At 38.5% G+C, this 14756-nt stretch overlaps 1 protein-coding gene across 4 annotated transcripts in view; it reads right to left on the bottom strand.

The window, feature by feature from the left end:
- The window catches only part of LOC125460232 (inter-alpha-trypsin inhibitor heavy chain H3-like), a 39523-nt gene that overhangs the window by 22025 nt on the left and 2742 nt on the right, over positions 1 to 14756 (bottom strand). For 3 of the 4 annotated variants that reach the window (XM_048547429.2, XM_059649810.1, XM_048547431.2), the window contains 9 exons: positions 11321 to 11350; positions 10849 to 11015; positions 6600 to 6704; positions 5443 to 5605; positions 5223 to 5333; positions 5014 to 5142; positions 4811 to 4927; positions 3882 to 4050; positions 695 to 820 (listed from right to left, as the gene is read on the bottom strand). In XM_048547429.2, coding sequence (XP_048403386.1) covers positions 695 to 820; positions 3882 to 4050; positions 4811 to 4927; positions 5014 to 5142; positions 5223 to 5333; positions 5443 to 5605; positions 6600 to 6704; positions 10849 to 11015; positions 11321 to 11350 — 1117 coding nt within the window. Of the gene's footprint in view, positions 1 to 694; positions 821 to 3881; positions 4051 to 4810; positions 4928 to 5013; positions 5143 to 5222; positions 5334 to 5442; positions 5606 to 6599; positions 6705 to 10848; positions 11016 to 11320; positions 11351 to 12291; positions 14737 to 14756 lie in introns of those variants that run through there. The other variant, XM_048547432.2, reaches the window with a different exon arrangement.

The raw sequence follows: 14756 nt of genomic DNA, 5'->3' as shown, positions 1-14756 counted from the left end.
CCCGCCTGCTCTCCATGATCGTTCAGTTCCTCCACAAATGTACTCAATGTCCCAGCATCCACCACATCCTGCAGCAGCCAATTCCCCAGATCCACAAGACTTTGACAGAAATAATTCCTCTTTATTTCTGTTTTAAATCACCCACACCTTATCTCAAACTATAATCTCTCATTCTCGATTGCCTCACATGAGGAAACAGGATTTCTACATCGACTTTGTCAATCTCCTTTAGCATCTTACATACCTCGATTAGATCTCCTTTCATTATTTTAAACATGAGAGAGTTCAGACTCAAACTGCCCAATTTCTCTTCATTAGACAAACTGCTTATTTTCATTCTTGTATTAATCTTATGAACCTCCTCTAAACTGCCTCCAATACACCACATCCGTCCTTGAGCATGGTGATCAAAATTGATTCAGTGCTCCGGTTGCGATCTCATTAATGCTTCGTACAGTTACTGCACTTTGCCCCACTTTTATACCACTCCTTCCTTCCCATCATCTCATTAGAGTTGGTGGAAAAGCAGCACACTTGCTTCCCCCTCTTCCATTGCCCACTGTATTATGGAGGCAGGGTGAAATTAGCAACTTCAATTATTCTGAAGGCTGGCAGATCTGACTGCTTCACCCACCAACTGTACTATGGGCAATAGCTCACAAGTCAGAAATCAAAGGCATTTATTTTCACTAACCTTCATTTGGATCACCATCCGTTAACAAAATAATCATGGAGACACTTCTTTCAGGCAGAAGCTTGTCTTGATGGGCCTTGTTTAGAAGACTTACAGCTTTCAACATTGGATCATTTATATTTGTTCCTGCAAAAGAAGAAAAATAAATTGGTTTCTTAAAATTTTACACTCCAGTAGAAATATATTTGATTTTACAATGCCAACAGTACATATAAATTATCCAACTAATTTTCAGACATTAAAAGTGTCAATTGACTACCTGTTTGTTTAACATACAAGAGAATTTCATTCAGATAAAATTGCAAAGTTTGGCAAAGTGAAGTTGTCAGGGAAAATTGGAGTACTCAAGTATATTTATAATTTGCCTCTTAGGAAAAACATTGAATTGGTAATGGATCTGTTCAAGTACTATTGCCCTATAACGTCAAGAATGCTTATAGACATGTATGCATATTTATCTGATTTAAAAACATTTATGCATGGCAGGCATGGGTAACTCTTGGGAATGAAGATAAGAGAAGCATAACATTATGGTTAATTAAAAATAAATTAAAAGAGCAGCAAAAATAAGAATAAAAAGGCAAGCAGTGGCATTTATGTTCCACTAGAAATTATCCCTGATCAATATTTGAGGACATATTTTGATGCACATATTGTGCAAGTGAGTCTTCAGCCCAGACACAGGCAAGCTAGCACTGCACCTCAAGACCCCTATGTTCCACAAGACTCTGACTGACTATGAATTGGAATGTGATGAGGACTAAGGGAGAACTGTGCCCTAGTTCAAAACTGGCTGGAGGCGTCTTCTACAATCCAGTGTAAAAGATGAAGCTCTACACAATAATAGCTCCAACAAAAGGAAAAAAAAGTAGTAATTGAAAGGAGCGCGAGACCAAACATGACCTAGTCTGCAGGACATTTCTGTTATTGGTAAATAAGATGAGGAGTCAATAATTGGTTTAGTGAAATTTAGTACTTTTGAATTACAGAAAGAATTATGAGGAGTACAATACGTATGGACAGCAGACATAAAAATCTTTGAAAGACACCTGGAGGAAAAGTCAGAGATAATGGGAACTGCGGATGCTGGAGATTCCAACATAATAAAAAGTCAGGCGCTTGGACAGGGAGCCAGGCATTGTTATTGCAACCAAAAGCATAGAAGGCGTATTATAACTCAATCTTATTTCATAAAATGCTTCTCAGATAATATAATGTCTCAAGTCTCAGTTGTATTAAACAAAATTTGATCTCTATCGCCAATATTGGTCAACATTGGATCACTAGCTATTAAGATATATTAAAAAAGGAAACATGACTGGTCATAAGTGCACCTACATTCAAAGCTTTAAATCCACTCAATCAACCCAACAGTGAAAAAGCCAACAGTCACATAACTGAAGTTAGCATGAGATCCAAGACAGCAACTAAGCCCTGTTATGAGGCTTTGGATAGGATAGGATAAAAGCAAGTAGGTTCTGGTTGGGTCAGAAATCACTCCAAGGGATATCTCTGCTGTCAGCAGAGATTATTGTGGATGTTAGTGACTCTGGCTTGGCTGGCATTTATTGCCCATCCCTAAATGCTCTGGGAAAGGAGATGATGAGCTGCTTCCTGAACTGCTGCAATCCTGGTGAGTGGGAATATACACAGTGATGTTAGAGAGGGAGTACACAGATTTTGATCCATAAACAGTGAAAAAATGGTGATTTAGTTTGAAATGAGAGGTTTGGAGGTGAACTTGCAGATGGTGGCATTCCCATTCAGCTGCTCCCTTGTCCTTCTCGCTGACAGAGGTTGGGACTTAGGAAGGTTCTGTTGAGGTGAATTACTGCAGTGCATCTTTTACATAGTAAACACTTCTGCCACTATGCATCAATGGCGAAGGGAGTAAATGTTGAAGGTGGTGAATGAGGTATCAGTTCAAGGGTCAGCTTTGTCCTGGATGGTGTCAAGCTTGAGTGCCTTTGGCGCTGCACTCATCCAGACAAATGGAAAGTATTCCATCTCACTCCTGAATTGTGCTTTGTGGAAGGTAAACAGGCATCTTAAAGACAGGAAGTGAGTGGCTTGTCACAGAATTCCTAGTTTCTGATCTGCTGTCATGGCCACTGTATTTATGTAACTGGTCCAATTAAATTTCTGGACAATGGAAACCCCAATTAGTATTATGGGATTCAGTGACGGAAATGGCATTGAACGTCAAGGAGCAATGGTTAGGTTCACTCTTGTTGGAGATGGTCATGTTCTGACAATTGTGTGGCATGAATGCTACTCCTTCCCAGATTCTGTTCAAGCTCCCAAAATCAGTATAATATACTTCTGTCCACCTCCTTCTCTCTGTATTTCCTAATTTCACAACCACTACAATTGTCACTTTCTCAGACCTCCCATCTTACATTTTACTATACAACCATGACAGATACAAAGGCATAATTTTGCTGAAGTTGGCCACCATCATTATTCATAGTGTTCTTCTACTTATCATTGAGCAGTCAGCTTGTGATGTCATGGTCTTGATGGAAGAAAGGCAACAAAGCGGTCTGAACATAAAAATAAATACAAGAATGTCTTATTTTTATTTACACATAGAACATGGCATCTTGGTTAGGCCAGCATTTATTGCCCATCCCTAAGAGTCCAGAGGGCATTTAACACTCAGCCAGATTGCTGTGGGTCCGGTGTCACATGTAGGCTATAGCAGAAAAAGGATGGCAGCTTCCTTCCCTAAAGGATGTTAATGAACCAGATGGGTTTATCTTGACAATCGACAATGGTTGCATGGTCATCATTAGAGTCTTAATTCTCTATTGAATTCAAATTCAACTTCAAATTCCACCATTTGCCATAACAGGATTCAAACCCAAGTCCCAGAACATGAGCTGAGTTTCTGGATTAATAGTTTGTGATTTGATGACCATGTATTGGAAGGAATGGGGATACGTTAGACCAGTTCACTGATTTGAGATGCAAAGTGATGCCAACAGTAAAGGTTCAGTTCCTGCATTGGCTGAGCTTACCATGCCAATCCCACCTTCTCCACATTACTCATTGCCTGAGGTGATCCTCAGTGGTCTCTCTCTAATGAGATAGCAGCCCTATGATCCTCTGAGACTATGGCAACTTTATAATTGGAAAGTAAGATACAAGAAACACTCAATTTATTGATTAAAGTAGTAATCATTACCTCCTCTGGCACTGATATTTTGCACAAACATTTTAGCTTCAGTCACAGTGCTTGGAGTTGCTTGATGGATGGCATTTTTCCATATTTCAGCGGAGCTATGAAAGGGAATAATGGCAAAATGATCTTCTATGTCCATATCATCCAAAATTTTTAGAAGGGCTTCATTTGTCTGAAAGGGATAAAACATCAATCTGCATCCGTGAACACATCAACTTTACAAATTACACTGACTGTAATGCCACTACAGTCTTCATTAGTTTTCGTGCCATATTGCAATGCTGTGAAGATGGTCCAGATGAAGCGTGATTAAGAGAATGCACAGTGAGAGTGAGACCAGAAGTGAAAGGTAACGGTACAGGAAAGAGTGAGCTGAGCACTCAGAGCTGTGGAGGATAGGGCCCAGTGTGAGAGATAAGGTGAGAAGCAACAGAGGAGAGAGGAAAGAAAACAAACCAGAGTGATGGTGCAGGACAGCAGGTAGCTGATCAGCTGGTGAGGATTTCAGCTTGTTTGTCTCTCTGAGATAGGTAGTTTAATTTTTCAGGAAACATGTTCCATATCTCCTCCAATCCAATCTCTCTACACTCTTCACAGTAGCTATCTCTGGCTGACTTTAAAATGGCTGTCTTGTAGGAATAAAATATTGAGGGTGGCCTTAATGAGGGGAGAATTGCATTTTCACACCTCAAGAAATAGATATTCCACTCTTGAGAACATGGTAGGGGGCATTAGCTGTTTTCAATTCAGAACAATCAAGGAATGACTTTTAGTTTAGCACACTGTAGGGATTCTATAATTCCATGATCAGCTATAGCTCAATGCTAAGACATTTGGTTCTGAGTTAGAAGGAGATGCAAGCACAAATTAAAAAGGAGCAAGAAGAAAATTATCTTTCCATTCAAAACTTTCAGAACCAAACCTTTTCTTACCTGACGCATCTTAGTCCCTGACATAGATCCACTGTGGTCAATCACAAATATGACATTTTTAGGCATTATGGGCAGATTAGCAGGGGCAAAATGATGTACAAAATATCCATTTATAATCTGAAAAATACATCATATAAAATCAAATGATCACTAGAATAGAGAGTCCCGTGAAGCTTCCATTTTAAATACAATGATCAAATTACCTGAACACTACCAGCAGACAGGTCTCTATTGACATCATACTCAATGATGAAGTCTCCATCCAGAATAGTCTCATGACAATTAGGACATTTGCGCTGTTGCTCAAGAGTTGGTTTAAAGAAAATGTGGCCCTGAACAAAGCAGTGACTCAAAGTTAATTTTTTTAATAGTTATTGTTTAGCTAATGTTCCTTTAATGCAAAGCCACCTACCCTTGTTTCTGTAAGAGTCTTTTTCACAATTGAAGTCTGATTATTTGTTAGAAACTTTGCATTAACATTCAGAAAGGCAATGCCTTGTGGTTCAAAAATGTGTACATCAATCTAGAAAAAGCAATTCAAAACAAAGGAGACGTTAATAATTATCAAATAAGAAAATCAGAAACAGAGTCAATTAAAATATTTTAATAATGTTATGACTTTAAAAAAATACCTGGAAATGTTTGACAAATTGCTTGGGTTTTACTCTGATTTGCATTTCATATTTCCCCAGATGACGTTTTAACAATTCTTCATAAGTTAGTTCAAAGGTGACTTTTTTTGTTGGTCCAATATTTACTGACACTTTGAACTTCTCCATTTTTCTTCCAGATGCTCTTTGGAAAACAGAAAAACACAAGTTACTTGGTGAAATATTGAGGTAAAGGTACTATCATTGACGTCTTCATATTTTTTGTTGTACTGCGAGACTTATATCATTATGATGAGGAACGCATTACAAATGTCCAATAATGGGCATGGCAAATGAAAAATTTGTAATTATATATTCTCTTTCACAACCTCAGGATATCCTTAACCATTTATCAGCCTCTGAACTACTTTTGCATTGTAACATTAAAGCAAAGATAGCAGCCAACTTCTATACTAAAAAAGCCAATAAACAACAATCAAATTAACTACTAGATAATCTGTTTGCATCCTTGTCTGAAAGAATTCAAATGAATCACAGAAAATATTGTCAACATATAATTCAATCTCAGTTGTGATACATGAATAATTTAAGCAGATCATAACATTGTGGTCACTTCCCTCTATCCACTATTAGATAAGACCAAGTGAACAAGGAGCAGGAGTAAGCTGTTCGGCCTCTTGTGACTTGTGTGCCATTCATTAAGATCACAATTAATCTAACTGTAATCTCAAATCCACATACCCGCCTACACTGATAACGTGTTACCCACTTTGTAACAAGAATCTATCCACTTCTTTCTTAAAAATACTCAAGCACACTGCTTGATCATCCTTTCAAGAAGAGAATTCCAAAGCCTCACAACCCTCAGTTAGCTTTCTGTGGGATCTCAGAGCAGCAGAGATGTCTTCATACTGAAACACTTTATAAATAGGTATGTCTGTATTGAATTGATGAAACGTTAGGCAGGTGGATTGAAAACCATCTTGGCAAGAGATGATGATAAATAGACAAGTGACAGTCTTTGGGATCAGTAGAAGGAACACTGGTAATTGTAATTTCATCTATCCGTTCTTGATCCTTTGCAGTCAATATTAACATAGACACAATCTCAAGCAGTGTGGGAAACGAACTAATGAAAGTTGGAAGTCATTGGTTAAATATGAGGAAATTGTTCTTACTTTACAAGCCCTGCAGATTGTCCCCGTGAAACTGCTTGTTGGTACTGCTGCTGAGCAACTTGTTTTTCTTTCACAGCTCCCATGTATGTCACTCCATCTAGAGTCCTGCAGAGAGAGAAAACACATGAATACAATGGTGTCTTAATGCGAAGTAAAGCAACTAAAAAAATCTCAACCATGGAAGAGACAATTCAGCAGCTGGGCAAGTTGCAGCTGTAGGAATTGACTTCAACTGCAAAAACTCCAGAAAAGTCTGATTCAACCAAAATTTCAATCATGCATAAAATGTAACGAAAGCAACCAAATCTTGATATCATTTCACATCTCAGGAAGCAGGTGCAAGTTAAAGAAAGATTGCAATTATTTTGTCAAGGATAATGCAAGTGAACAGATGCTCAAGTATTCAAAACTGAGTTAACTCAACATTACAGTACGTGTCACATTAAATGGGAAACTATAGAGTTTGAAAGCTGAAAAGAGATTCAAAAGAAAAAGGAACAACCAATAAATTCTGAAACTACAAACGAAACATGCTGTTGAGGGACCACGATGGCAGGAAGAAAATGGATGATTTTAACGGATATTGAATAGGCACTTCAGGGAAATAACCGTGTAGGGTTATGTGGCAGATTGAAGGAGTGACACTAATTGAATTCTTTGAAAGAGAGCTGAGTGGACCTGAGCAAAATGACCACCATCAGTGCTGTAAGATTTTACAGCTTGGTGAAAAATGAAAAATTGAAATTATATTATACTAATAGCTACAAGCTAGCCAGTTAGAAGATTAATGTTTCTCTCACATCTGTTGCATAACCATAATATTGCCAATTTCTGTGCAAAGGTATTCCCTGATTGAATCTGAAATTGTGACTTCTTCTCAAAACTGTTTATTAACTGCTTCATTTCCTAGTTCACATTGCCACCTTTCTCATCTCCACTGTTCACACTGAAAAGCAGAAGATCTCTAGAGATACAGTTCTTTGGGAAAGTTAAAACAGACCCACTGAAATGTCAACAGTTTATTCAATAAGTAAATTTGGGAGTGTCATATATGTACTTAAGTGCACCAGCAGACTTCAAAGACAACTGGCTAAATCACCCAAACCTGGCTCGACTAATTAAGATGCTATCAGATCCTGCTCTTGACTATTCGTATTGCACACCATTCCAGGATCATCTTGCAATGCATCTTTATCCTGCTGCAAACATCTGCTTAAGTCCATCTAAACTGCCCCTCTGCCCTCACCTCCAGTGGTACGTGCAAGAAGCTCTCTATCTTCCTTGTCACTAAAATTGAGACCACCCAAATCAGTTGTCTTTGGTGTAAGCCTCTCTTATACTAGTTGACTTTACTGCAGTTCTTCTAACACATGCCCAGCCCTATATTTGCATCTTTCCCTAGTTTCTTCTCTATCTCCCCTCTTGACCTTTGAGTTTATCTCCCTCAATTCTATTCCTAATCAATTGCTACCATTCAATTTCCTGGCCTAAGATATCCTTTGCTGATTACCATCGTCCCTCAAGGTGTTGACATTCTTGTTTTCAAATCTGCCTTAAACGCACTTCATCTTATTGAACAACCCTTGACCTCCCTGTCCTTCCAATAACCATTCTATTGCCAGCCTCTCCAAAAATCCTTCAATGTGTAATTATCTCCTAAATCCATTCCCAGTTTTCCTGGAAGTCTAAGCTAGAATTCCTCTGATCAGGTTTCCATCCCTGCAACAGCTCTAAGCTGCTTTCATCAAAGTCATAAATGACATCCAATGTGACTGTGATAGAGGTACACTTTCCCTCTCTCCTTGTCCTTCTCAACCTGTCTGTAGCCTTTAGGTATGACCATATCATTTTCCTTCAATGCCTCTCCACTGATAAACTGGGTAAAAACTATTCTCACCTAGCTCTATTCTCATCTATTTAATCAAAGCCAGAGATTAATTTGCGACGGCTTCACTTGCTGCTCTCAAAGTATTACACCTGGCATTTTTCAGGAATCTATCTTTGTTCCTCCTATTTCTCACCTTGCTGCCCCTCTGCAACATCATACAAAAGCCTAGAATTACTTTTCACATGAGCGATAATGGGAACTGCTGATGCTGGAGAATCCAAGATTATAAAATGTGAGGCTGGATGAACACAGCAGGCCCAGCAGCATCTCAGGAGCACAAAAGCTGACGTTTTGGGCCTAGACCCTTCATCAGAGAGGTCTAAGCCCGAAACGTCAGCTTTTGTGCTTCTGAGATGCTGCTGGGCCTGCTGTGTTCATCCAGCCTCACATTTTATTATCTTTAATTACTTTTCACATGTTTGTTGACTCACTACCAGTCCTCTCATATCTTCCACTGTTGCTAAACAATTGAACTGCTAATCTGACATGCAGTATTAAATGAGCAGAAAATTCCTCTATTAAAATTTGCAAAGTCTGATGCTATTGATTTTGATACCAGCTATAAACATGGTTACCAGGCTACTGGCTTCACCCCTCTCGCTGGCAACATCTGAGATTAAATCAGTTTGCATGCAACTTTGGGGTAACATCACTCTGAGAGGAGCTTATGGCTTTGTGCTTTTAACATCACTTAATTCTCCTGTCTCCACTGCCATTTTATCAGCCCATTTCATGCTGTCTCAACCCGTCTACAGTTGAAACCATCCTTCATAGCTTCATTATCACTGGAGTTGATTATTCCAACACACTGCTGTCTCCCACATTCTATTCTCTGTAAACTGACCATCATCCAAAACTCTGCTAACCATCTCTGAACTGCATCAAGTACTGCTTATTTCTTACCCTGTGCTTGCTGATCTGTATGGAGTGAGGTGATAGCCTAGTGGCATTAATCACTGGACTGTTGATCCTGACACCCAAGTAAAGTTTTGGGGACTAACGTGTGAACCCTGCCATGGAATGATGGAATTTGAATAAAAATCTGGGATTAGAGGTCTAATGATGACCTTTGAGCCATAATCAATTGTTGGAAAAACCCATCCGGTTCACTAATGTCCTTTAGGGAAGGAAACTGCAATCTTTACTTCGTCTGACCTACACATGACTCAAGACCTGCAGGAATGCGGTTGACTCTTATATGCCCTCTGGGCAATTAGGAATGCACAACAAATGCTGGCATAGCCAGCAATTCAGTCATCCCATGAATAAATATTAAAGGAAAATTTGTCTCCTGATCAAGCAATGTCTTGAATTTAAAATTCTGAAATTTGTCTTCAAATTCCTCCCTGGCCTTGCCATTCTCACTCTTCAGTAATCTCCTCCAGTCCAATAACCACTGAGATATCAGTGTTCCTCAATTCTGGTCCACTTGAACCTCCTTAATATTAAAAACTGCTTGAGCATCTTCAGTTGGTGAGACACCAAGATTTGGAATATATGCAACCACATCTTCCCAACTCTCCACCTCACTTTCCTCCTTGAAGTCACTTTTAAAGGTTTACTTCTTTGACCAAGATTTTGGCCATTTGACTGAATATTTCTGTCTGTCACTCATTGTTATTTTGATTTTTAATGCTTCTGTTACATGTCCAGGGGCCTGTTTTCACATAGGAGTCACTGTAAACATACAAATTGTTGTTCTACATAATTAAATTTTAATTTGGTCAAACAGTAGTGCTAGCTTTGCAAGAGCATAACCTAAAATTCTAGCATATTTACAGCATAGCAAAAGGCAATTTGTTCCATCTTGTTTCTGCCACTTCAAAGAGAAATTCAGTTATTTCCATTACAGAAGTCCCTAATTTATGGGACCCTTCTTAAGTTTTTTTTGCATCCTCATTAAATATGCTGTATCCTTCCAAAAATGTGATGCCCAGAATTGGATACAATACTCCAGTTAAGATCCAAACCATTTCATCATTCATTATTATGTTCTTGCTTTTATTCTTTATGCCCTTGTTTATAGAATATTTCATTATTACAGATGACCTTATTCCTCTCTAATGCAGAAATAAGCCAAGTTATTTAGATATTTGTGATAAATGATAGGATTTGATGCAGTTGAGACACAAAGAAGAGAGTTTGAATGATCATCACTTTATCAGGGAATAACAACTATTTGGATGCTGAATGTTGTACTGACAAGATAAATTTGTTGAGGTAAAAATCAAACAAGTTTTTAAAAAATATTTAGATTTATACACAAGTAATATAAATTGTATATATATATTACATACATTCAAAAATAAAGTTTTTCATGCTAATTAGTTAATTTAACTGAATAATGTAGTTTATACTGACATGCTGAAATTGGTAATAAATGCTGTTTTAGGCAGTTCCATTTCAAAGAAAGCTTCCTTTGATTCATTGGCTTGATTTACCACTCGGCTGATTACCACGTTGTGAGCAAATCGAGAAGTAACTTTAGACTCAATCTTCATACCATAAATTTCAAGCTCCCTCTCAGGCTGAAGGAAATTAAGGAATGACATTTTAATGAGAAATTACTGATGCAAGCAACTAAAATATCTACAGAGATCAAACTCAAAGTAAATCTGTGCTAAGCATTGTTCTTGTGCAACTTGATAAAGCATCTATTTTTTACTTTAAATGATCACTTTGTACAAATGTTAAACACAGAAACATGCTTTACAAAATCAGAGCCTCTATAAATGACTTAAAAAAGAAGAAAAAAAAATGACTGATAAAATTCACCCAGCATATTGAAATAAACACAAATTGAAATAAATAATACAACAGAAATCGAACCTACGTTTTTGGTATGTTCCTCAATGCTCCTTTTCTGTTCTCAGCCAAGAAAAAGGACCAGCACATGTAATAAAATGCATTTGTTATACATACAAGAAAATGCAGCATAAAATATTAAGTTATATTCCATAAAATTAATGTTTGATACATATACAAATACATAAGATTAGGCATACTAAAGTGCTTCTCTCTTTTTTGTAAGGTAAAGTATTCAATACATGACCTAGCTTGATAAAAACGTATTTCACATTTTTTGGTTTGGAACAGTTCAATACAAATTACAATAAGTAGCGATCCTGGATATTTTGCTAAAAGACTAGCCTGCACACCAGGCTTCAATCTCTCCACCTCTTTGTGATTTATCGTGTTCACTAATGGCATGTCAAATACTAACTTTTAAGATTTATAAAGTTTACTTTAACGTGCACTATTTGAAATAATCCACTTTTCGAAGGAAATGTCAATGTGCTTCAAAAACTGACTCAGGAGAAAGAGCACAGCCCAGGTGAGGAAACATTTATATCCAGTCCATCAAACAACAATCCCAAATTAAATGTGCCTTCTTTTGAAGCAAAGATGATAATTATCTTAATTGTCTCAGGGTTAACGTCTTGAAACAATAAATGAGGATGTGGCTATTCAACTAAGACAATGGCCAAATTTAGAAAAGGTATTGTGAGAAGCCACAAGGCACACAATCAATGTCTTGTCTGCTTGTGATCTCTAAATGCTGTCTGCAGTAAGACCGCAGTAGCAATATAAAAGTTATAACATCTGTTTCTGAAGAATTGGAGGAACTTTACATTGTGAAGTCTCATGCTAGTTTTCTTTTGGGTTTGCAGATGCTGCAAACTGACCTTCCAGTAATGAGTGAACAAACAACAAACTTTATAACCTGAGGAATATCTATCCTTTCTAGTGAATCCTGAAATAGCTATGTAGATTGAACTTCAGTGCTTAATTCAGCGAAATTACCTTTCAGTTTTGAAAGATATCTTTCTCATTAGGCTTGCAATGTGCATTTATCCAGTAAAAGAAAACAATCCCATTGATTTAAACACAAAAAAAGACTTCCAGCCAGTTGCGTGAATTGTCTTCATACTTGGGTTAGAAAAACACATTTCTTTGATCGCACAGAGTTGGAAACAGAATTTTAAAAATTCTTTTTCACCCTCTCTGTAAAACAACATGAAATACTGCCAGTAAAATTTATATACAAAATAAGCACAGCAAATAAGGAGCAAGTGAAGGCCAATCAGACATTTGAGGCTGCTCCACGATTTAATAAGATCATAGTTAATCAGACTGTCATCTCCAATCTGTATTCCTGCCTACTCCAAATAACCTTTCAATCTCTTGCATAAAAAAAATCCATCCACCTCTGTTTTAAAAATATTTGGGGACTTTGCTTTCGCCGGTCTTTCAGGAAGAGAATTCCAAAGACTTAAGACCCTCAGAGATTAAGAGATCACAGGTTTCCTTCCGCAATCCAAATGGATTTTATAAGCATCAACATTGGTTACATAAAAACCGGAAGAACTGCTGATGCTGTAAACCAGGAACAAAAACAAAGTTGCTGGAAAAGCCCAGGAGGTCTGGTAGCATGTGTGAAGGAAAGAATGTTTTGGGTCTGGTGGCATGAAACTGAGTTCTGAGGAAGGGTTACTGACCTGAAACATCAACTGTTTTTTTCCTTCGCAGAGGCTGCCAGACCTGCTGGGCTTTTCCAGCAACTTTGCTTTTGAACATTGGTTACATGGTCATTATTAGACTAAAGAATGAATGAATTAGCTTTATTGTCATGTGTACATAGAACATTACAGCACAGTACAGGCCCTTCGGCCCTCGATGTTGTGCTGACCTGTCATACCGATCTTAAGCCCATCTAATCTACACTATTCCATGTACGTCCATATGCTCATCCAATGATGACTTAAATGTACCTAAAGTTGGCGAATCTACAACCGCTGCAGGCAAAGTGTTCCATTGCCTTACTACTCTCTGAGTAAAGAAACTACCTCTGACATCTGCCCTATATCTTTCATCCCTCAATTTAAAGCTATGCCTCCTCGTGCTCGCCATCACCATCCTAGGAAAAAGGCTCTCCCTATCCACCCTCTCTAACCCTATGATTATTTTATATGTTTCAATTAAGTCACCTCTCAACCTTCTTCTCTCTAATGAAAACAGCCTCAAGTCCCTCAGCCTTTCCTCGTAAGACCTTCCCTCCATACCAGGCAACATCCTTGTAAATCTCCTCTGCACCCTTTCCAAAGTTTCCACATCCTTCCCATAATGCGGTGACCAGAACTGTATGCAAAACTCCAAGCGCGGCCGCACCAGAGTTTTGTACAGCTGCAGCATAACCTCATGGTTCCGGAACTTGATGCCTCTATTAATAAAAGCTAAAACACTGTATGCCTTCTTAACAGCCCTGTCAACCTGGGTGGCAACTTTCAAGGATCTGTGTACATGGACACCGAGATCTCTCTGCTCATCTACACTACTAAGAATCTTACCATTAGCCCAGTACTTCGCTTTCTGGTTACTCCTACCAAAGTGCATCACCTCACACTTGTCTGCATTACACTCCATTTGCCACCTCTCAGCCCAGCTCTGCAACTTATCTATGTCTCTCTGCAACCTATAGCATCCTTCGTCACTATCCACAACTCCACCGAGCTTAGTGTCGTCTGCAAATTTACTAACCCATCCTTCTACGCCCTCATCCAGGTCATTTATAAAAATGACAAACAGCAGTGGACCCAACACCGACCCTTGCGGTACACACTAGTAACTACTCACATGAATACAGTGAAAGGTTTATATGTTGCCTCTTAACAGTGCCAACTTAGGTTCAAAGGTACCAACATACAGCTTCTTCAGTTGTAAGATTAGTCAGAGTGTAACAATGTCACAACATACGATGCCATCTTATGTACAGAGTACCAAGGTACAATCCTTAGTTACAGAATAGAGAAAGGAAGAAAAAAAGAGTTATGTTACAGCTATGCACAGTATGCACATAGGTCAAAAAAAAAGAAGCAAAGTTAAAAAGACAAATATCACAGTCTCTCTCCAAGGGCTCTCCCAGCAAACCAGCACAGTGGGCCTCCACGTGGCCTGACTGCTGGCTGTCGTCACATTTCACAGCGTGCGCTAACCACCATGCTCCAGCATCTGGTCACCAGCGTCCCTGCTCCAACCTCTGGACACTGGTGTCCCTGCTTTGAAGGCTGGGATTTGGAGGCAGGGGCTGAATTTCTGAGGCTGAGAAAAGGGAGGAAAACAGGCAGAAAGAAAACAAAAAGAAAAATAAATGGCGAAAATTGCTGGCCTTGAAGATTTGGGTGGATGACCCTGAAGGCATGTACAGTTGAAGAGCCCAGATATGCAGAGTGTGTCTGGGTGAGGTGTACTTTTACCGTCCTTGATTTCAA

The sequence above is a fragment of the Stegostoma tigrinum genome, chromosome 11 (assembly GCF_030684315.1).
Source record: "Stegostoma tigrinum isolate sSteTig4 chromosome 11, sSteTig4.hap1, whole genome shotgun sequence".
Lineage (NCBI taxonomy): Eukaryota > Metazoa > Chordata > Chondrichthyes > Orectolobiformes > Stegostomatidae > Stegostoma > Stegostoma tigrinum.
This window is presented reverse-complemented; position numbering and strand designations above follow the sequence as displayed.